The sequence below is a fragment of the Podarcis vaucheri genome, assembly GCF_965113315.1.
Source record: "Podarcis vaucheri genome assembly, chromosome: 12".
Lineage (NCBI taxonomy): Eukaryota > Metazoa > Chordata > Lepidosauria > Squamata > Lacertidae > Podarcis > Podarcis vaucheri.
In genome coordinates, this window is record NC_138750.1 from 61274320 (window position 1) to 61296602 (window position 22283).

Below are 22283 nucleotides of genomic sequence, written 5' to 3' on the forward strand. Positions count from 1 at the left end.
GTGGGCTCATCTCACCTACGCAGCTGCCAATAAAATAAAATGAAATCACAATTGCTTTTGTCAGCCCACCACATATAGGTAGTTGGAGATATGGGAGGTGAATTCAGAGGGAAATGTACTGTAAAATGACCCCACAGGGAAAGCAAACCCTCCAAGTGTTCCTATTTTCCAGGGACAGTCGCCCCAGTTTCTAATTTGATCCCAGAATGTCGTGGCGCTACCTGAAGGAAGGAACTTTGAAGGGAGACTGCAAGCGGACTTCTGCTGGATTGCAAATGATGGGGCAATTCCCGTCTGTCACCATTGCAGTCTGTTCTTTCAACATTTCTCTCACCTCTCCATTCACCACCGTGCATGTGAATTTCAGGAAGACACATCATCTGATGAAACAAGCTGTTTCACCAAAACGAGGGGAGGAAACATCAGGACCCATTTGCACTGTCCATTGGAGGCGGTAAGATGCAGCTTTAAACAATAAAATAATGATCAGGGTGGCGTTACAACGGCTACCGTAAACACAAGATACTATCACCAAGGCAACTATATGTAAACAAACAATAAAGGTCCACTGAAAAGGCAGGTATACTTTCTTTCCCAAATAGGTTTTATCTTTAACACTCGCAAAAACAGTAAATAAAGAATTCACTTGTACTATATCAGTGGTTCAGTGCTCATTTCTTCTGTTTTCAGACTAGATTTTATATTGAACAATTGCACTGGAAAATGCAGATTCACTGTTTCAGGAAACTCCCCAGCCAGGCAAAAGCATTTGAGGAGGGTGCAGAGCATGCTGGGTGACGCCGGGCTTAGCCTGGGGAGAATCCTGAGCGGAAGTTGCAAGTTGGTGGCGACAACTGCCTCTTGTGGCAGAGAGTTCCATGGTTCAACTCTGCTATATAAAACTATATGCACCTTAACTGGGAATAAGCTCCGTGGAAGACAATACTACTTTTTTCTGAGCAGAAGTGTGTAGGATCACTGTTTGTTACTAATTACCTGTTTTTAAAAATGAAAAAGATCCAGTTAATATACTAACCAAAAGCACCAGGAAATCCTTTGTAGGAAAACTGAAAACGAGACATGGTTTTATGAGTTGCATCCCCCACCACATTCAGATAACCAGCTTTATGCAACTTCAAACATGGTATTTTAGAGCCCTTTGTGTCATCCAGGAGAGATTGTGGATCAGTACACCAGAGACCCAGTGGGGGTGATTTAATATGTTTGCAAACCTTGATTAATCACACCAGTTAATCATTTGCAAATTACAGACCTAATTTTTTTTTTACAGAGCTTAAAATCTTGTTTTTCACAGTCACAGATATTCATCACACTGATACAGGGGTTTATTTTATTTTATTTAATATAAAGGGGCAAAATGGCTGGTTTATTAAGAGGTGGGCAGGTCTGAAGGGCAGAAAACAAGTTGTCAAATACACGTTCCTCTGAATCCGTGGCAAATTCCTACAACTCTCCTGCGAAGACTGAATGCCAAGCATCACAACAGGGTGAGAGTTTTGAACTGACAAATCAAAAACTGGGGCCAGCCTTTCAAAGGAAATGTCCACACAGTGTAACAGTTATGGCAGCCAGGAAGACACTTTTAGATTCCCTGTAAAGACAGCTGCACATAATTCATAATCATAATTTTACGCTGGCAAAATATCACTCGCTCTCTTATCAAGTAGCTTATTAAATGATCGCCAAAGATAAATGACTTCTTTATCAGCTCGAACACGGGATGTTAAAGAGTTTTAAGAAATTCAACAGCTTAGAATGGCAATATTCAATAGCTGAAACTGTACAAGGGGAAATCTTTTAACATGACACACAGAAAATGTTATCATTAAAGATTATAATAAGACCACACAAATATTAACACTCTCATCCACATTAAGCTGGTTTGAATTTTCAGCTAGACATTAAAAATAGACCCAAACATTGCCTTTTCCATTTCAAATTGCACCCAAGATTAGACAATTGTCCGAGGAAGATGATCTGGCCTTCTTGGCCCTTTGTATCCCAAAGGGATGAAGAATACCTATCCACTGATTTCAAGTGACCCACAGCCAATCTTTTCTTTTGTCACACAATACAAAGAATACTATAACAGAATGTGAGTGTTTTCCAGAACCAGATCTGTAACTTGCTTGTGTTCTTCCAAGCGTTATCTGGCCTTGTGTTATGGACACGAAACAGTCTCAGAAATTAAAAGCTTGGTGTTGAGGCGTAAGGACACCGAGTCCCAGTAACCTTGCTTCTGAACGCTGCCAGGGTCCAGGAGGAGGCCAGGGTCTGTGCAGTTTTCCAAAAGAATATTCCTCTGCCACCTTCCAAAGGCCAGACGCACGTTCCCTCACCTCTACAGGACCATTTGCAGACTCCAGGAGCACGACTTGACTTGGTCACTCTTCAGAACTTAATTCTGAGACGCCTTGTCTAATACAGGGAGTTTTTCAACCAGCGCTCTGTGGTCTATATTGATACTAGCTATGAGCCCGCCTTCGTTGCCATCTGAACCCGTGTAACTGATTTCCTCCCCAGCCAGTGTAGTCATTTGACCTCCTAGTGCCTTCAGCACTGCATTGCCAGCACAGATGTCCCACTTTTTGATGTACGTCACATGAATGTACACATCGGCTTTCTCCTGATCCTTCTCAGGCACATCCAGGAGCGAGAGAACTTTGTATCCTGGGTAGGAAATAATTGAGAGCTCATTACGTATATTTTACAAGCAGGTGTGGGTGTGTTTGAGCTACTCCTTGTAGGCAGTCCATGCAAAACTATGCTTCTTTACACAAAGAAAATTCTTAAAACTTTGGGTTTAGTTAAACAGTTCGAAAGCTCGATCAAAACTTGATCAAACTACAGCCTCTCTCATGGGTTATGTAATGGCATACATACACCCATGGTCACCATCACCAGTGTGGAGATTTGGGCAGAGAACACTGTTCACTGCAAGTGTGTGACTAAGGAAGCGGTTTGCTCTTACCCAGGACTCCCTGCCTGCAAAAGAAAGCCCAAGAAACACCTGCTGATTCAGGGTAAACAGAAGTATTTGCTTCTGCAGGACACACCCTTTGTCCTGGCAGGTACAGTTCATCCTGGACGACTCCAGGAACTGATAAGGAGACTGAGGAATTGTGCATGCTAGACCCACCAACAGTGTTTTGGACTCTCCCAACTCTTATGATTTACTAATGACCCATATTTATCAAACTCCCAAAGCTGCTGGTATTCTTAGTATGAGAAAATATTATATAATGACAGGTTTTTTAAATAAAGTATGTATTTTACTACTTATTGATTTTTATATTTTTATTTGTAGTATTTTTGATTTTTTACTGCTTTTATTTTGTTGTGCATGAAATTTGGTAATAGTACAGCTGAACAGCAGCATGTGAAGAGAAATAACTGGGCAGCCTTGCAAGGAAAACCTGACACAGGACCATTTTGCAAACTACTTTCATTTGGTAGTTACAGAGTAATCTCAGAAGCAAGGAAAAAACCTAAAGAGTTCAATTCCCATCAGATACGGCAACATTTTTACTGTTCGCCAACCTGAGAGAGATTACATATTTCTAAATTAACTATTTGATCACTCTGTTGCCTGGAGAACCGTAATCATTTCACACGCTTAAACTGGCAACCACTCCTGAATTAATTTGCCAGGTGATACAGCTTCCCAAACCGTTAATCTTTCAAAGATTCACTACCTAGTGAAAATCTAGCACCTCTCCTCATCAATTAAGTGCCTTCAGCCTCAAAAGATTCCATCAATGGTGTCTCCGGAAAATTTTACGTATCACTCGGAAAGACAGGCGAACTAATGTCAGTATACTGGAAGAAGCAAAGATCACCAGTGTCGAAGCAATGATTCTTCAACATCAACTTCGTTGGGCTGGTCATGTGGTTCGGATGCCTGATTATCATCTTCCAAAGTAACTACAGTCGTACCTTGGAAGTCAAACAGATTCCGTTCCGGAAGTCCGTTCAACTTCCAAAACGTTCAGAAACCAAAGCGCGGCTTCTGACTGGCTTCAGTAAGCTCCTGCAGCCAATCGGAAGCCCCCTCGGACGTTTGGGTCCCAAAGAACCGGAACACTCACGTCTGGGTTTGCAGCATTCGGGAGCAAAAACGTCCAAGTACCAAGGTATTTGGGATCCAAGGTACGACTCTATTCTATTCCCAACTTAAGAATGGAAAGTAAAATATCGATGGACAACAAAAGAGGTTTAAAGATGTTCTCAAAGCAAATCTTTAAAAATCCAATAAAAGCATGGGTAATTGGGAAACACTGGCCTGTGAACATTCCAATTGGGGAATAGTCTCTACCAAAGGTGTTATGAACTTTGAAGAAGCACAAACTCAGGGAGAAATGAGCTAAGAGGAAGGCATGTTTTAGAAACCCTCACTGTGATCAACTCCTGCCCAGAAACCTATGTTCCCACGATGCAAGGACATGTGGATCCAGAATTGGCCTCCACAGTCACTTACAGACACACCGTTAAGACTGTGTTCATGGAAGACAATCTTACTCGGCTATGAGGGATCGCCAAAGACAATGGCAGCAACCCTATATACACTTACTTAGGAGTACAGTGGTACCTCAGGTTACATATGCTTCAGGTTACAGACTCCGCTAACCCAGAAATAGTGCTTCAGGTTAAGAACTTTGCTTCAGGATGAGAACAGAAATTGTGCTCTGGCGGCACAGCGGCAGCAGGAGACCCCATTAGCTAAAGTGGTGCTTCAGGTTAAGAACAGTTTCAGGTTAAGAATGGACCTCCGGAACGAATTAAGTACTTAACCCGAGGTACCACTGTACATCTCACCAAACTCCCAAGGAGGAGTCTTACTTCTGAACAGACAATGGACAGGACTGCACTGTTGGCTACGAATGCATCTCTACCCCTTACGTCTATAAACACCATGTCCTCTGCTCTCATAAATTAGGGAACTCAAGAACCTTGACCACATCTCACACTGCAACCACGTACATTTCCAGTGCACTATTTCAACATTAATAAAATGAGGGACAATAGATTCAAGAGAACAAACCTGCTCCTCCAGCTTTAATGATTGCAGTTTTATTTCCAAAGGTCTGCCAAGCAAGCTGCCTGACTTTCCCTTCATGGGAACGGGAGACAATGATTGTTGGTGTCTGCTCATTGTAGGAAGAACGAGGCTTAATATTTGATCCTCCGCCAACCATCGCCCAGGCTGCAAAAGAGGCATGTCATCAGTGGCCAGTGGGTGGGTAGCTGGGTCTTCCAATTGCTTGGCAGAAGCTTAAAGGTTTTCAGGCCTACCCAGCTGTATTTGGCAAAAAAACCCTTATGCTTCTGTATTCCTATTTCTTCCTGAAGTTCAGGAAGAGCCACCAAGCCCAGTTCCAAGTTTCAGCATTGCAGGGATTCAACTTGATGATCACTTTCCAATTCTACAGTTCTATGATTCTATATCTTTTGGTATCTAGTATGCATACATGCCATTCCTTTGGCCAGCACATCTCAACTGGAATCACAGAATGGTAGAGTTGGAAGAGACCCCAAGGATTATCTAGTCCAACTGGAATGTAGGAATATGCAGCTGTCACATACAGGAATCGAACCTGCAACCTTGGCGTTATCAGCACCACACTATGCCTGTCCGATATATCAATATATCACCCAGGACCGGTATGAGGAGCAGTCCGCGATGTTGGTTTCACTCAGTGGTATATCGCTCAGGAAACCGCTGCGCTCCTGAGTGTCTCTGCTAGCAGCGCAACTTCATCCAGAGGGTGCTGCTAGCAGAGGGACTCAGAAGCACAGCAGCATAGCTGTCAACCTTCCCTTTTTTTGCGGGAAATTCCCTTATTCCAGCGCTGTTTCCCACTGCTTCCTGCTGCTATCCCGGATTGTCAGATATCCCGTAGACTGTCCCCGGGACAGGTGAGGCTGCTGATCCCTTATTTTCGAGGCTGCTGATCCCTTACTTTCAAATCTGAAAGTTGACAGCTATGCACAGCAGTTTCACCAGTGATATACCGCTGAGTGAAACCGACATCACGGTCTGCCCTCAGACGGAGCAGAGGGAGAAACAAGCTGCATCGGCGAGGCACTGATGCAGCTTGTTCCTCCCTCCGCATCTTTAAACTGCTGGGCTGAGGGGTGCCCGGTTGCCACTTCCCTTCAGCCAAGCATTTAACAGAGCCCCCAGGTCGGCACTGGCTTGCCCCAGCCGGCAGTGGAGTGGGGCCTCCATGAAACTGCCCTTTCCCGTCTGAGCAACCTCGAAACCTCAGACGCATTGGATAGCTCAGCTGGGGTGGGGAGAGACTTCTTCTATGCCCCAGGTGCACAAAGCCCGATGCTGCTGAGGTGTCAGGGGTCGCTTAGCTGGGGTGGGGAGAGCCCTCCTGCCCCACCCCCCGGTGAGCAGTGGCCTGGACCAGCTGCATTGGCCCTAGCCTGCAAGGCGCTGGGGTGAGGGGGCCCCAGCTCCGGCGGTGAGAGCTGTGGCAGTTTCAGCCTACGTCTAGCAGGCTGGGGCCAATGCAGCTTGTTTCAACATCGCAGTATATCGCTAAACCGCAATGTCTGGCTGGTGATACATCGCAATGTTGAAAATCTAACATCGCCCAGCCCTGCACCTATAAGGTGCCACAGCATCAACCATAGTAGTAGTAGTAATAATAATAATAATAATAATAATAATAAAAATAATAATTTATTTATATCCTGCCCTCCCCAGCCAAAGCTGGGCTCAGAGCGGCTAACAACAGTAAAATAATACAGCATTCTAAAATCAATCCATTTTACCCTGCTGAGGGTTAGGAATCATGCATCACTTTCACACCATTGTGAATGGAAATAAAACTATGTCACATACCTGTGTATCCAGAAAATGGCTTGTGTATTACTCCTATTACTGGCTTGCCATTTACAGCTGCACAGACCATAGTAGTAACATACTGTCGAAGATTCTCTGAAGGGAGGATAGGAAGAATGTCAACACTTCTCATTTGTACAGCGTAAAGCACAACACTAAACTAACTTTTAAACCAGATATGACAAGGCAAGACACCAACCTGAAAGGTGCAAAATTAGAAAGTAAGTCTAACTTTGGGTATTTGTGTTTTATATCATTTTGATTGAATAGTATTCCTGTAAGTACACAGTCCTATTCTGCTCTTCCCCCTTTCAATCCTAGGCTTCAGATATTGTATTTACTTAACCTATGCACAAGAGCCAACACAAAACACAGTCTGGATTTAATATCCAGCAGAAGTTTCAACATAAATCAGAATGCACTTAAGACGGCAGTAATTGAACACCAATTATTCTCTCATGTTCAACAGCTTAACTCTCTTGCATATTTGAGTTCTTAAATTGTTTCCCCTTTACTCCAAAACCCAGAAGAAATTATGCTAATGAAATATTTAAAATATTGATTTCTTTCATTACTCAAGGAGCTGGTTTAGTGTAATGATTTGGTGTTAAAGGAAAAAGCCTTCTGTTAAAGGAAAAAGGACCCCCTCCTCTGCTCACATTCATTCCTTCAACTTAATTACTGCCTCTTTTGCAGAAACCACTGTGCTTTGGAGGTAATGGCAAACTATGGTTTGTGACTGACATGAACCCAAATGAGTGAACAGAAGGAGAAACAGGGATTATGCAAGCACAAGGCTTGCTCCAACAGGGCCAGATCAAAACAATAGCTTGGAGTTAACATCTGAACTTTGCCGTAATGACAACAGAACCCAGAATGGCCAATGGTCAGGAATGCTGGGAGTTGTAGTCCAACAATGTCTGGAGGCCATCATGTAGGCTGCTATTGTTCAGCTGCCATGTTAAGGAGCTTGGACAGCATCCTGCAACTTCTGGCAGTTTATGGAACTATCCAAAAATATGTCACGTCACACACAACCAATCCCCCTTTCAAGCAGAAGCCTGCAAGATATTTGTTCAAGCCTGACATAGATCTATAAATAAGTCCACACATTAAGTAAAGAAAGAAAAGGGAAGCCACACCCAGCATCGCTACAAAAAAACACGCCTACTGTCTTCTAATTCCAACCTGATTTATGCTGCAAACCACAAACGTCTCACTCCAGAAGCCCATGGGACCATTAAAAGGTGCAAAGTAGTTTCCCACAGGCAGCACTATCCCATGATCAGACAAATTCCTTCCATTTTTGTATAAGAGAAAGGCTAAAGGTAAAGGTAAAGGGACCCCTGACCATTAGGTCCAGTCGCGACCAACTCTGGGGTTGTGGTGCTCATCTCGCTTTACTGGCCGAGGGAGCCGGCGTACAGCTTCCGGGTCATGTGGCCACCATGACTAAGCCGCTTCTGGTGAACCAGAGCAGCGCACAGAAAGGCCGTTTACCTTCCCGCAGGAGCAGTACCTACTTATCTACTTGCACTTTGACGTGCTTTCGAACTGCTAGGTTGGCAGGAGCAGGGACCGAGCAACGGGAGCTCACCCCGTCGCGGTGATTCAAACCGCCGACCTTCTGATCGGCAAGTCCTAGGCTCTGTGGTTTAACCCACAGCGCCACCTGCGTCCCCCAGAGAAAGGCTAGGCTTTGTAAAATTAAAGTGTATGAGCCATAGCATACAAGCACAATGTTAAAGTTAATTCCCCCCAGTCATGATAGGGAGCTGCGCTTGTGAGATGCCATTGTAAGGGGTGGGGTGCTACAGAGAGTAGCAGTAAGCCAAAAGTAGCTCAGTGCTGGTTACCTGTATATTCCTGAGTTGCATCCAACGGATCAATCCACACAGTAACACTGTCTGCTTGGACCAATTTGGGCTGAATTTGGTTCTTTATAGCTTCAGGAATAGTTCGGTCCCAAGAAATTATCTCCTGGTCATCTGCATTTACATGTTCCTCTGTGTTTATCTAATGACAAAGAGAGAGTATGTAATTAAATAAGCATGTAACTGTTGCAACACTTCCATTCCTTCCCTGGAACTTTCACCTCCAAAAGAGCATGCATACAATATTTTAATGCTTACAGGTGACTGCTCAAAAACTCCACTAAATTTTAGTATGCCAATTCAATACTTCTCCCAAACAGTTTTGTTTCACAGCGTGCCATTTGTTTTTCACACAGTATGTATCCAAAAACTTAACCCATTAAAAATTAGAACACCTATGAAATGCAGTAAAAGAATGTACACCTACTCTTACAGGTTTTGTGAAATGCAAATTGTAATATAATAAAATATCATCTAAAAAATAAAGTAACCAATTAAAACCATCCTGCATCGGGCACAGCACACTACGGTTGCTACAACACGCAAAACAATCATTAAGCCAAGACTATCAGCAATTTTCATGTGGCCTATGGGGGGAAAACAGTTTGGGATCTATTAATCCCAAATACACCTTATTTTTTATTTTGCTTTGCACAAATATGCCAAAGCGAGTTCAGATCAATTCAGATTAGGTAATCCAGTGAAAGGGAATTTCTCCACAGTGCAACAATGTCTTACACACACTTATATATATATATATCTGTTTCATCTGTTACGCAGTCAGGATATATTTACCAACTTCACAGAAGTTCCACAACCACCAAACTGCCATGCTTAAGATTCCCAGAGATGGAGATTGCATTCACTTGAGACAGTTGAGAATGCGAAATTCCCATGTAGCAATAAGAAAACCCAGTAGCAACATTATTTACCAAACGGTTTAAACCCAAATCCAATGAAATAATGACTGGATTTGAGCATGCTTAGCAAAATGCAAGAGTCAATCCTTTAATGTTTATGGTATTTGTTCATAATAATTCAAGAATTACAGAAAATTTTCTTTTCCCCAATTCATACATGTTTATATACATTTATATAGGTGTGTGTGTGTGTACACACACACATATATACACATATACAGTGGATGCTCGGGTTGTAAGCGTGATCCGTGTGAGATGCACATTTGCAACCCGCAGCAGCGCGTCTGCGCATGCGCGGGTTGCAATTTGGCACTTCTGCGCAAAGCATGATTTAGCGCTTCTGCGCAGGCGCAACCCCTGAAACCCAGAAGTAACCTGTTCCGGTACTTCCAGGTTTTGGTGGGCCCTTAACCCGAAAAAAACGCAACCTGAAGCGTCTGTAACCCAAAGTATGACTGTATGTGTGTACACACACACACACACATGACCACTGTAACTGTTAGCTTTCTTCTTGCACCTGTTAAATGAGCATCTTAATGGATTCTTCCATGTTCACACATGGGGAGCAACAGTGGGAATGAATGACTCCATGCCCCACTCTTTGCTCACTACGAGTTGAAGAGAGAAGCATCCAGTCTTTGTGGATTTTAAGGGTTCTAAACAGGCAGGGAGTCCAGGAGGCTCAAAGTTTCGCCCTCTAACGCATGAAGAGAACAGCTAGTCCATTCATCCCCACCCATGCGTTCTTCAGTGCTAACAATGCCTGAAGAGGATTAATATAATTTCCCAATGTGGGACTTAAAGCAGCAAGGCAGTGCTAAAGTCAAAACTGAAATGAAACTGGGTGTGGGTGTCACATCACATGTAATACACAGATGTTTTGATAACTGGATTCTTTCACAATTCAGACCCCTAGTGTGCATTTCACAATTCAGACCCTGAGCAGTCCCTATTGTATAACTAAGTTCTTCTACCTGTCATACTCTGAAATAGAGGGATGGGGAATGGGAAGCAGTAGCAGTGGAGGTTGAAAGTATGAGAATAGGACATTCACAGATGAAGAGCCATAGCTCTTTGCACGCAAAAGGCAAAAGGCCCAAGGTCCAACCCAACAACTTCAGTTAGGGATGAGAGAGAACACGGTTTCGAATCCTGGAGAGCTGCCACCAGTGAGTATAGACCAGGCACCCCCAAACTCGGCCTTCCTGATGTTTTGGGACTACAGTTCCCATCATCCTTGACCACTGGTCCTGTTAGCTAGGGATGATGGGAGTTGTAGTCCCAAAACATCTGGAGGGCCGAGTTTGGGGATGCCTGGTATAGACTGTATTGGGCATAAACACAGCAGAAACAGGGTGGAACTAACCAGCGTCAACGTGGCAGAAACTGTTAAGTAATACATCAAACAAGAAGGCTCTTGCGCACTACTGTAGCATGCAAGCCTGGTCTCTTCAAGAGAAGATGACAGTGTAAATAGAATCCTTTGCTGCAGAGCTACCACTGGTCACAGCACAAAAGCAGTTTCTGTAGAAAAGCAAAACTCTCAAGTTATTGAGGTTGCAGCAGTTACATGTGTAGATAGAGGAAAGCTGAATTTATCTATCAGGTCATCACAGAGTATAGTCAGGAACCTTATTAGAGAAAACCTGTTCTGCAGCTTTATGTCCACATCATCTCTCGTTATAGCCTGCCAACAAGTAGAATCAGCTAGCTATAAAATGTAAGAAGCACATACAGTACTCAAAAGAACTCGGGCATTATACAGTGGTACCTTGGGTTAAGTAGTTAATTTGTTCCGGAGGTCCATACTTAACCTGAAACTGTTCTTAACCTGAAGCACCACTTTAGCTAATGGGGCCTCCCGCTGCCGCCATGCCACCGCAGCACGATTTCTGTTCTCATCCTGAAACAAAGTTCTTAACCCGAGGTACTATTTCTGGGTTAGCGGAGTCTGTAACCTGAAGCGTATGTAACCCGAGGTACCACTGTACTCAAATTGCCAGAGAAATACATCCGTTCAGAAGTCTGCAAATCAGGAGGCTCTTACATGAGCATAATGTCCCATTATCAAAAAGAGAAACACCTTGATATTGACTCTTGACTCCTCCCTGCTTCTAGAAGTGCTCTGTTTATCAGAATATCAGAGAAATGCACTGAAAAAACATGGGGATCTTATAAAGTGTTCTAAAGACAGCTCAATAAAGTCTTAATGTGAGATCATAGAATTGAGAGGGACCACTAGGGTCATCTAGTCCAACCCCCTGCAATGCAGGAATCCTTTGCCCAAGGTGGGGCTTGGACCCATGAGCCTGAGATTAAGAGTCTCATGTTCTACTAACAGCTATCCCAGTTGTCTATGGGCATTCCAAAAACAAGGACATAGCAACTGCTAAGGCATTTGGCAGAGGTGACCCAAGGAACCTCCTTCTAGTAATTCAGACAAGTTAGCCACATGTTTTTCGAGACGGACAGAAGTATCAACTTTCTGAAATACAAATAAACTTCGGAGGATTAATCCATATGGGGACAGGAGACTTGTCAAAACACTGTGTTAGGCAAGTCCTTCTTTAACTCTGTAATACTGGTCTACCCCCAAGAGATATCCCAAAGATCTTGTATGTTAAATACTTTAAATGAAAAGGCTCTCAGTAAATGCTATTACTATTACAGTGGTACCTCGGGTTACAGACGCTTCAGGTTACAGACTCCGCTAACCCAGAATAGCACCTCGGGTTAAGAACGTTACTTCAGGATAAGAACAGAAATCGCGCGGCGGCAGCACAGCAGCAGCGGGAGGCCCCATTAACTAAAGTGGTGTCTCAGGTTAAGAACAGTTTCAGTTTAAGAATGGACCTCCGGAACGAAGTCCTTAACCAGAGGTAACATTATACTAACACAGTTTAGTCTCATAGGTGAGAGTCACCACCTTTCTCGTAAAGCTACATGTATACTTGTAAAGCTAAACTGTACACATCTTTTGACTATTCAGGGCCACCCCCACCCCCAATGTATACAGTCCCTGCTGAAGCACACAATTTGTTTTAGATAAGCAAACAGAAAATGGAAAGCAAGGGAAATCTATGCCAGGGGTCAGCAGGAAGGTACATTGGAGATCTACTGGCAGGTCTCGGGGCTGTTAGATTGGCAAGGGTTTCTGGTTCTCAGTTAACAACAACGAAAATGCCTTCCCTGCCTAAACTAGGTTGGTGAAATGGGGAACAGGGAAAACAGATTTTTGAGCACAAGGACTTTGAGCTCAGTGCAGTTCCTTGGCTCAGAAGCAACACCATGCTCTTTCATTCTGATTACCATTTTTGTGTGTGTAGAAGACGTTTTTTACACACACAGAAAAAAGGTAAAAAACTGGAGTCGCCTTATACAGGGATGGTGAATGCACACGACTGAACTTGCTGCAGCTACCATGAAGAAGCTGCCGGAACCATTGCACGCTGACCGCCTTGGCGATTTTTTCATTTGTTAGCAAATGTCTGTGTTGGAGTGCCTGTTTGCCCCAGAAAAGCTAAAGAGCTTTGTGATTATTCACCCAAAAAGAAAAGCTCAATGCCTTTCCATTGCCGCTGATCATCTGGATTTTCACTTCTAGGGATTGTTGTTGTTGTTTAGTCGTTTAGTCATGTCCGACTCTTCGTGACCCCATGGACCAGAGCACGCCAGGCACTTCTGTCCTCCACTGCCTCCCGCAGTTTGATCAAACTCATGCTAGTGGCTTCAAGAACACCATCCAACCATCTCATTCTCTGTCGTCCCCTTCTCCTTGTGCCCTCCATCTTTCCCAACATCAGGGTCTTTTCCAGGGAGTCCTCTCTTCTCATGAGGTGGCCAAAGTCTTGGAGCCTCAGCTTCACGATCTGTCCTTCCAGTGAGCACTCAGGGCTGATTTCCTTCAGAATGGAGAGGTTTGATCTTCTTGCAGTCCATGGGACTCTCAAGAGTCTCCTCCAGCACCATAATTCAAAAACATCAATTCTTCGGCGATCAGCCTTCTTTATGGTCCAGCTCTCACTTCCATACATCACTACTGGGAAAACCATGGCTTTTACTATACGGACCTTTGTTGGCAAGGTGATGTCTCTGCTTTTTAAGATTTAATTACCATATAGCATATACTCAACACAAAAAAAAACAGCGACAATCTGTTGTTGATAAAGGACAGCTGGATACATAAAGGGTCCCATTACCGTCAGCAGCTTACGGCCTCATCTCACCTAAATCCGGCTTCTAGGGATATGGCAACCCTAAGTTACAGCCGTACCTTGGTTCTCAAACGTAATCCATTCCGGCAGTCTGCTTGACTTCTGAAATGTTTGAAAACCAAGGCGCAGCTTCCGATTGGCTGCAGGAGCTTCCTGCACTCAAGCGGAAGCTGCGTCAGATGTTCGGCTTCCGAAAAATGTTCGAAAACTGGAATTTTCGGGGTTTTGGAAGCCAAAATGTACGAGAACCAAGGTACGACTACTGGTTTCTTAATTTGGGATTCAATAAAATAGGGGTCGTCTTATATATGGGGGCATCTCACACATGGAAAAATGTGGTACCTCTTTTGTACCCGACTCTGCCTGATAGACCTTGCAATTCTAGGGATGAGGGGAACTGTAGTCCCACAACAGCCAGGGAACCAAGCTTCAGAATCACTGTGCTTGAACAGGGCCGGATTTAGGTGAGATGAGGCCGTAAGCTGCTGACGGTAATGGGACCCTTTATGTATCCAGCTGTCCTTTATCAACAACAGATTGTCGCTGTTTTTTTTGTGTTGAGTATATGCTATATGGTAATTAATGGACCTCATAGGTATCTAAAGCCATTTGCACATGCAGAATTTAGGCACCCTATATATAGAAATGAGCAAACCAGTGATATTTTAGGGAGCAGGTTAGCAGGCGGGGCCCATGACTTACATCATAGGAACCTACACAACACAAAACACTGTTGCTGTATGTAGGTTTGATTTTATTTGTTTTTTATCTTATATTTTGGAAATGTACATCCAGGTTTTTTCCTTTCAATTTTTTTGGGGGCCCCCCAAGAGCAGGGGTCAGCAAACTTTTCCAGCAGGGGGCCAGTCAACTGTCCCTCAGACCTTGTAGGGGGGCAGACTATATTTTTTTGGCGGGGGGAATGAAGAATGAAATGAATTCCTATGCCCCACAGATAACCCCGAGATGCATTTTAAATAAAAGGACACATTCTACTCATGTAAAAACATGGTGATTCCCGGACCGTCTGTAGGCCAGATCCTGCCCCCCGGCCTTAAGTTTGCCTACACATGCCCAAGAGAGTGGGGCCCTAAGCGATAGCTTGTTTAGCTTATATGTAAATCCGCTTGAGTGTCAGACTGAGACGTGGGAGTACAGTAGTACCTCAGGTTACAGACTCCGCTAACCCAGAAATAGTACCTCGGGTTAAGAACTTTGCTTCAGGATGAAAACAGAAATCGTGCTCCGGCGGCGCGGGAGGCCCCTTTAGTTAAAGTGGTCTTCACGTTAAGAACGGGGCTCCAGGACAAATTAAGTACTTACCTCGAGGTACCACTGTAATAATAATATAATAATTTATTATTTATACCTCGCCCATCTGGCTGGGTTTCCCCAGCCACTCTGGGCGGCTTCCAACAAAACACTAAAATACAATTACAGATGGGTAGCCGTGTTGGTCTGCCATAGTCAAAATAAAAAAATTTCTTCCTGTAGCACCTTAAAGACCAACTAAGTTAGTTCTTGGTATAAGCTTTCGTGTGCATGCACACGTGTGCATGCACACGAAAGCTTATACCAAGAACTAACTTAGTTGGTCTTTAAGGTGCTACAGGAAGAAATTTTTTTATTTTGACTAAAATACAATACAGTGGTACCTTGGGTTAAGTACTTAATTTGTTCTAGAGGTCCGTTCTTAACTTGAAACTGTTCTTAACCTGAAGCACCACTTTAGGTAATGGGCCCTCTTGCTGCCGCCGCACGATTTCTGTTCTCATCCTGAAGCAAAGTTCTTAACCCAAGGTACTATTTCCGGATAGTACCTGGATAGTATATACTATTTCTACTATTAGCGGAGTCTGTAACCTGAAGCGTCTGTAACCTGAAGCGTCTGTAACCCGAGGTACCGCTGTAACACCAAAAGCTTCCCTAAACAGGGCTGCCTTCAGGGAGAGCCGAGTTCGAATCCCCGCAGGGCCACGAAGCTCCGGGGTCAGTCGCCACCTCTTAGCCTCCCTACCTGGCAGGGCGGTTGTGGCGGGGATTAAAAGAGGGAGGAGAATTTTGTGCGCCGCCTCGAGCCCCTCGGGTGAGAGAAAGGCGGCCTACGGCCCTTCCCCGCCGCGCCTCTCCCTCACCTGCACCGCCGGGAAGGCGGCCTTGAGCAGGTAGTACATCTTCCTGTTGGAGAGGACGTCCCCGCTGGTCATCTTCTCGTCGGCCCCTTCGCGGGTCTTGCCCTTGGCCTTCTCGTTGAGGACGTTGCTGTCGCGGACCCGCCTCACCTCGGCGCCGCCTCGGGCCGCCGCCGCCACCGAGGCCGCCAGCAGCTCCCGCAGGTCCACGGTGCCCGAGGCCGGAGGCCCGCCCGCCGCCGCCTCGGAGCCCCCCGCCGCCGCCGCCTCCCCTTCTCCTCCGCCGCCCAGCATGAAGAAGGCGAAGCGGCCGGCCAGGATCCCCGAGTAGAGGTGGTAGAGGACGCCCAGGCCCAGCAGGCCCACGACGGCCATCCCCAGAGGGGACAGCCGGATCCCCATGGGCGCCATGGCCGGAGAAGGAGGCGGAGAGGCCCGTCACCGGCAGCCCATGGCCGCCTCCTCACGTCGCCTCAGGCGGGCGGACGCGGCCTGCACATCCGCGCCGGCCTGCTGCCGTTGCTAGGCGCCGCTCCGCTGCCGACGGCGCCGCTTCTGAGGGGAGAACTACAACTCCCGTCGTCCTCCGCCGTTGGGCAGGCCGGGAGGGGCTGATGGGAGTTGGAGTTCGCTGCAGCATCCGGGTTACTTCCGGGGAGGGCGGGTTGGACTCAGGGAGTGCGTGGCTGTTATTACGGACCACAACTCCCGTCGTTCCCGGCCGTCCGCCACGCTGGCTGGGGGTTGATGGGAGTTGGAGTCACGTCAGCAGGGCTAAGTGAGAGGCGGGGCTCTTAAAGTGAGTGGCTCCTTAGCAGACTCCCTCCCCGCCTGCGTGTGAGCTTGTATGTCAGAGGTGGGGAAATTGCGCACCCTAGCGGCGGGGTTCGGGAGGACTACAGCTCCCGGCAAGCTTTGCCGTCGCTCACGGCGGCTGGGGTTGATGGGAGTTGGAGTCCAGCGGCGTTACGGTGTGCGGAAAGCGATCCTCGGGAACTCAGTGAGGCGTAGAGATAGGAAAAGTGAAGAGTTGCCCTCACCGTGGATATTGCAAGTCTGCGCAGTGGCATGGGATGTGCTTTCAATCAGACATGCCCAGTGGAAACAAATGAAGCCACGCGCCCTTTCCTCCTAACCCCTCCACCTGCCATTCAGAAGGGGAGGAAAGTTTTTTGCCTTCGCATCCATGGGAGAAAAAAAAAAGGGGGGGGGGGAAGAGGCAACTCAGAAACATTCCGCAACAATTTGCACCCGTGTTATCATCTATCCGCCTCCTAAACTGTGAACACCGAATGCTGTGAACAGCCCTGCAATCTATGAATCTATGATGGATGGTATAGAAATTTAATAAATAATGAAAAGCAATGCCAAACCCACACAGCATCTTAAAAAGCAGAGACATCACCTTGCAGACTAAGGTCCGTGTAGTTAATGAAGGTGATAGACTATATGGGACTGGCTGAAATGACTGGCAGAATCCGAGAGCAGGGGAAGGAGACGGCGGAAGAAGATTGGAAGAAATTTGAAATTTATATTGCAAAATTAATGAGAGTTAAAATGTTGTGGTTATAGAAAATATGGGATTATAGCTGTAAAAGTTTAAGTAAAAGTAAAGGAAAGGAAAAAATTAGATAAAATTAAGGGGGAGGATTTGCTGAAATAAATTTGGGAATTGGAATGCAGAAAGGGGAGGTATGGGGAAGTCGGTGAAGTAAGTTTCAAGAAAAAAAGGATTGGAAATTATACATGTTTGTTTTTGTGTGTGTATGTTTGTATTGTGTATTGTGTGTGTTTTTATAATTTGTGAAAATTCAATAAATATTTTTTTTTTAAAAAAAGGTCCGTGTAGTTAAAGCTACCAGCATGAGTTTGACCAAACTGCGGGAGGCAGTGGAAGACAGGAGTGCCTGGCGTGCTCTGGTCCATGGGGTCACGAAGAGGCGGACATGACTAAACGACTAAACAACAACAGTTAAAGCTATGGTTTTCCCAGTAGTGATGTATGGAAGTGAGAGCTGGACCATGAAGAAGGCTGACTGCCGAAGAATGGATGCTTTTGAATTGTATTGCTAGAGGAGACTCTTGAGAGTCCCATGGACTGCAAGAAGATCAAACCTCTCCATTCTGAAGGAAATCAGCCCTGAGTGCTCACTGGAAGGACAGATCCTGAAGCTGAGGCTCCAAGACTTTGGCCACCTCAGGAGAAGAGAAGACTCCCTGGAAAAGACCCTGGTGTTGGGAAAGATGGAGGACACAAGGAGAAGGGGACGACAGAGGAAGAGATGGTTGGACAGTGTTCTCAAAGCTACCAGCATGAGTTTGACTAAACTGCGGGAGGCAGTAGAAGACAGGAGTGCCTGGCGTGCTCTGGTCCAGGGGGTCACGAAGAGGCGGACACGACTAAACAACTAAACAACAAAAGGAAATTCACTCCACCCAATTTTGACACGGAAGTCTGAATCTTTGCAGAGGCTTGATCTGTTCTGAAATCTCATGCATCAGCAATTAATAATAATAATAATAATAATAATAATAATAATAAATTTTATTTATACCCCGCCCTCCCCAGCTAAGGCCGGGCTCAGGGCAGCTAACAAGCAATAACAAAAACATGTTGAATGAATACAACTTAAAAACAAGATTAAAATACAACAGTGAAACATTAAAATGCAGCCTCATCACAGGAGGAGAAAGGGAAAAAGAAAGAGCGGGAGGGAATCAAATTGGCTCCAAGCCAAAGGCCAGGCAGAACAGCTCTGTCTTACAGGACCTGCGGAAAGAAATCAGATCCCGCGGGGCCCTGGTCTCATGAGACAGAGCGTTCCAGCAACTAAGAGTAGTGATTCCGCTCTCCAAGACATTTTGCAGCTTGAAGCAAAATATAAAATTGGGGGGGGGGCTCCACTTCTTCCTCCTTTGGTCCCTGACCCACCACAGCTGCCACCTCCTCTGCTGCCTGAGGCAATTGCAGGCAGCCCTGATGTGAACAGAAGGCAGTGGTAGAGGAGAAAAAGGAAGACGGTGATATGTACTGAAGTTCTCACCCTAAACCAGCAGGGGTATACTGTAGATAGTTTTCACTCAGGTCCACATATGCAAATAAGGGATTGAAAGTGACGTTCAGTGATTGGATAGTTACAGAAAGTGGTTACTGTGCGTTGTACTGGAGCTCTATATAAGCAGGCTGGCTGAACCCTTCAGTTCGGTTCTAGGTCTGTGAATAAACAAGAGATGTTTGAAGAATCGCTGTGTCGCCTGATACGTTCACCCACAACTTAACAGACAGAGAGTAGGCAGTGGCGACAGCAGCAGCCCTGCTCTTTCCAGGTGGCATGATGCAGGCGACAAGCGCAGGAGTGGCATACTCTTGGGGTGGGGCACAGATATGCCACCCCTCCCAGTTGTACCCAGCCTGCGCCCGAGACAACTGTCTCACAAAGCCAATGGGAGGGCCGGCCCTGTAGCTGTCTGTAATTCAGGAAACTAGCCAGAACACATTGGCCGGGGGAATATAGCAGGTGGATGAAGCTAACTACAGTGGTACCTCGGGTTAAGAACTGAATTCGTTCTGGAGGTCCGTTCTTAACCTGAAACCATTCTTAACCTGAGGTACCACTTTAGCTAATGGGGCCTCCTGCTGCCGCCACACAATTTCTGTTCTCATCCTGAAGCAAAGTTCTTAACCCGAGGTACTATTTCTGGGTTAGCGGAGTCTGTAACCTGAAGCGTCTGTAACCTGAGGTACCACTGTATTGTGGTTGAGAATAAGAAGCTGTTGGTATTTGGTGCTGTTTGACTGCAGTTTGAACTGTCAGAGGAATAGGCAGCGCATGGTTTTTTTGGCTTCTACAGAGAGCAGATGAAATAAGGCTGGAGGAAGTCTTAAGACCTAGTTATCGTTCTGCACCGGAACATTCAAAATTCTTTCTACTCATTCATTTTGTGTTTTTTATACTGCATTTTTATGTTGTGAACCACCCTGAGATATATGAACAAAGGGTGGTATACAAATTTAGTTAATATAATAATAATAATAATAATTACTTTCTACTTAGATAAAAAAAATAAGCAGATAAACTTGCAAGTGCAACCCATTTATTCATACCTACTCCGGCAACTGTGACATCGTGGATATTCCATGCAGGGCTTCAGCCTCAAAGCCTTGATGTTATTCATTTTACAGGAAGTAACCTGCGTACATTATGAATATTCCGTTCATTCAATGGAAAAAGGGAAACGCAGAGTCTGGGGACCCTGCCAGGGGTGCCAAGGAAGGCCTTTGGGGGCATCAGAGAATCCGCAGGCGTTGTGTTGGCAACCTCAGCTATAGGGAAGCATAGCAGACTAGGAAGAAGGCCAGTCACAGCCCAGAGTGGATCACTGCTGAACTCCAAGTCAAGCTTTGTCACAGACTGCCTTTTCCCCCCAACCCTTCTGCTTTGACTGTACAGTGGCTGCTTGGGTTGCGAACGTGATCCATGCGGGATGCACGTTCGCAACCCGTAGTGGCACGTCTGCGCATGCACAGGTTGCAATTCGGCGCTTCTGGGCATGCGCAACCGCCAAAACTTAGAAGTAACCCGTTCCGGTACTTCCGGGTTTCGGCGGTCCGTAACCCGAAAAAACGCAACCTGAAGCGTCTGTAACCCGAGGTATGACTGTACCTGTATACTGCTGTCACAACAATTAGATGGGTACTTCAGCAGTAAACACAAAGCATTTCTATTTTCAGCCACAAAACCCCATTCTAAATTACGCTTCTCCTTTTACTTTTTTAATTAACAAAGAAATAATAATAAATAAATAAAAATAAAGATGTCGCTATTTAATAATAAATAAAAATAAAAATTGTCGCTATTCAGCCTCCCAAAATTTCAACACCTTTTGCGATCGTTTGACCCCTTTCCATTTTAACAGTACAAATTCTGCAAATACACTCCATATCTCCTCAAAACCATTTCTCCTGCATATTCTCTGTCTTACCTTAATAGCACGTGTTAATTTATCATGAATACAGCTATATCCCACACCTCTTTATACCATTCTTCCATTTTATATTTACCTTGCCCTTTCCACTTCCTAGCTATAACAACTTGTGCAGCTGTAAATGACATTTCTGATGCTAAGGCCCCTAAATACAAGTGTGCAAAGACTGATGTAAATGGAGTAAGTTCCATTAGTACAGAGAGGCCAATTCGAGTTTTAAATTGAAAACTGTTTATTTCCGCCTTTTCAAGGAGCTTTCAATCACATCTACGCATTGTGAAGTTATTTGTTTCCCTAAAAACAGACACCGTAAATCAGTAGTTTAAAACCCTCACAGTAAAATTTCCCCATACAATTTCATAATTCATTCAAGAACTGAAGTATAATTAAAATGCATACCTTCATTTTCCAGATATCAAATATTTCAGAAGCCTGTAAACAGTACAGTATTACCTTTCTGAACTGAACTTAGTGACAATGCTACAGCTAAGATTGCCAATGCAAATTCTTAGTATAAAAATATTTATATATCTTAACTTACACACACACACAATTATTATATTCTTTCCTCTGTACTTTTCATACAGCGATGGAATACTAATTCAGTTTTGCTTTTTCCCTTCGCGCCAGTTATTAACAGTGCAATCCTGTAAATGTTTACCCTGATATAAGTCCCACAAAGTTAAAGACGACCTCTTAATCTCTAGCAAATGGGTTCAGGATTGCCGTCCAAAGAGAATTGTAGATTGGCACACCTTCATATTAGGCATAAAAACAGTCCTCCGTAAGAAAATACAAGGTTTTTTTCCTGAACCTTCAAAAAAGAAATAAGGCACATATAGGTGGATATAATTGCATAGCTCACACAAGCTCATAGTGAGATAGTGCTTCGCACAGAGCTCAGTGTAAATCCAGCTTCGGTGTGCATAGAAAAGGAGGAAAACATTTTTAGAAAAACCTTTACAAGGTCACTTGTGGTTAAGACACTCTACGCCTCAGCCCCACCATAGAATTTAACGGTGCTAAATCATCACAATACTAAAGTGTCATAGGAATACCTTGGCATATTATGTGCACAGTGGACTCTTACCTACAATAACTTTCCCGTAACTGTTAGTTCTGGTTTAATAGTCATCATTCTGAAGCCGTAAGGGTGGTTTCAGATCAGTGATTTTGCACGAAAGCGGTCATCATATGACTGTAACACTAAAGTCCCTTTTCACCAACCAGTGGAGCTGCAGTACAAAACATCTAAGGGCATGTCAGAAATTCTGGCATGT

The 22283-nt window shown here is 44.9% G+C and overlaps 1 protein-coding gene and 1 long non-coding RNA gene across 2 annotated transcripts in view; one reads left to right on the plus strand and one right to left on the minus strand.

Moving 5' to 3' along the window:
* Positions 1-22283, plus strand: part of LOC309515150 — a 227725-nt gene that overhangs the window by 170504 nt on the left and 34938 nt on the right. The window lies entirely within an intron of this gene.
* BPNT2 (3'(2'), 5'-bisphosphate nucleotidase 2) lies at positions 1338-16556 on the minus strand. The gene is made up of 5 exons (XM_082192581.1): positions 16021-16556; positions 8734-8893; positions 6878-6973; positions 5063-5224; positions 1338-2691 (listed from the first exon to the last, which is right to left on the minus strand). Exons 1-5 carry the CDS (start codon positions 16426-16428, stop codon positions 2420-2422), a joined length of 1098 nt encoding a protein of 365 aa, XP_082048707.1. The 5' UTR covers positions 16429-16556; the 3' UTR covers positions 1338-2419.

Excerpts from the sequence above, each read along its gene's own strand:
- BPNT2 (XM_082192581.1), bottom strand. The coding sequence starts at position 16,428 with ATGGCGCCCATGGGGATCCGGCTGTCCCCTCTGGGGATGGCCGTCGTG. Across the intron at positions 8,894-16,020 it reads CCGCCTTCCCGGCGGTGCAG|ATAAACACAGAGGAACATGT; the intron begins GTGAGGGAGAGG and ends CTTTGTCATTAG. Across the intron at positions 5,225-6,877 it reads GCCATTTTCTGGATACACAG|CCTGGGCGATGGTTGGCGGA; the intron begins GTATGTGACATA and ends CCTCTTTTGCAG.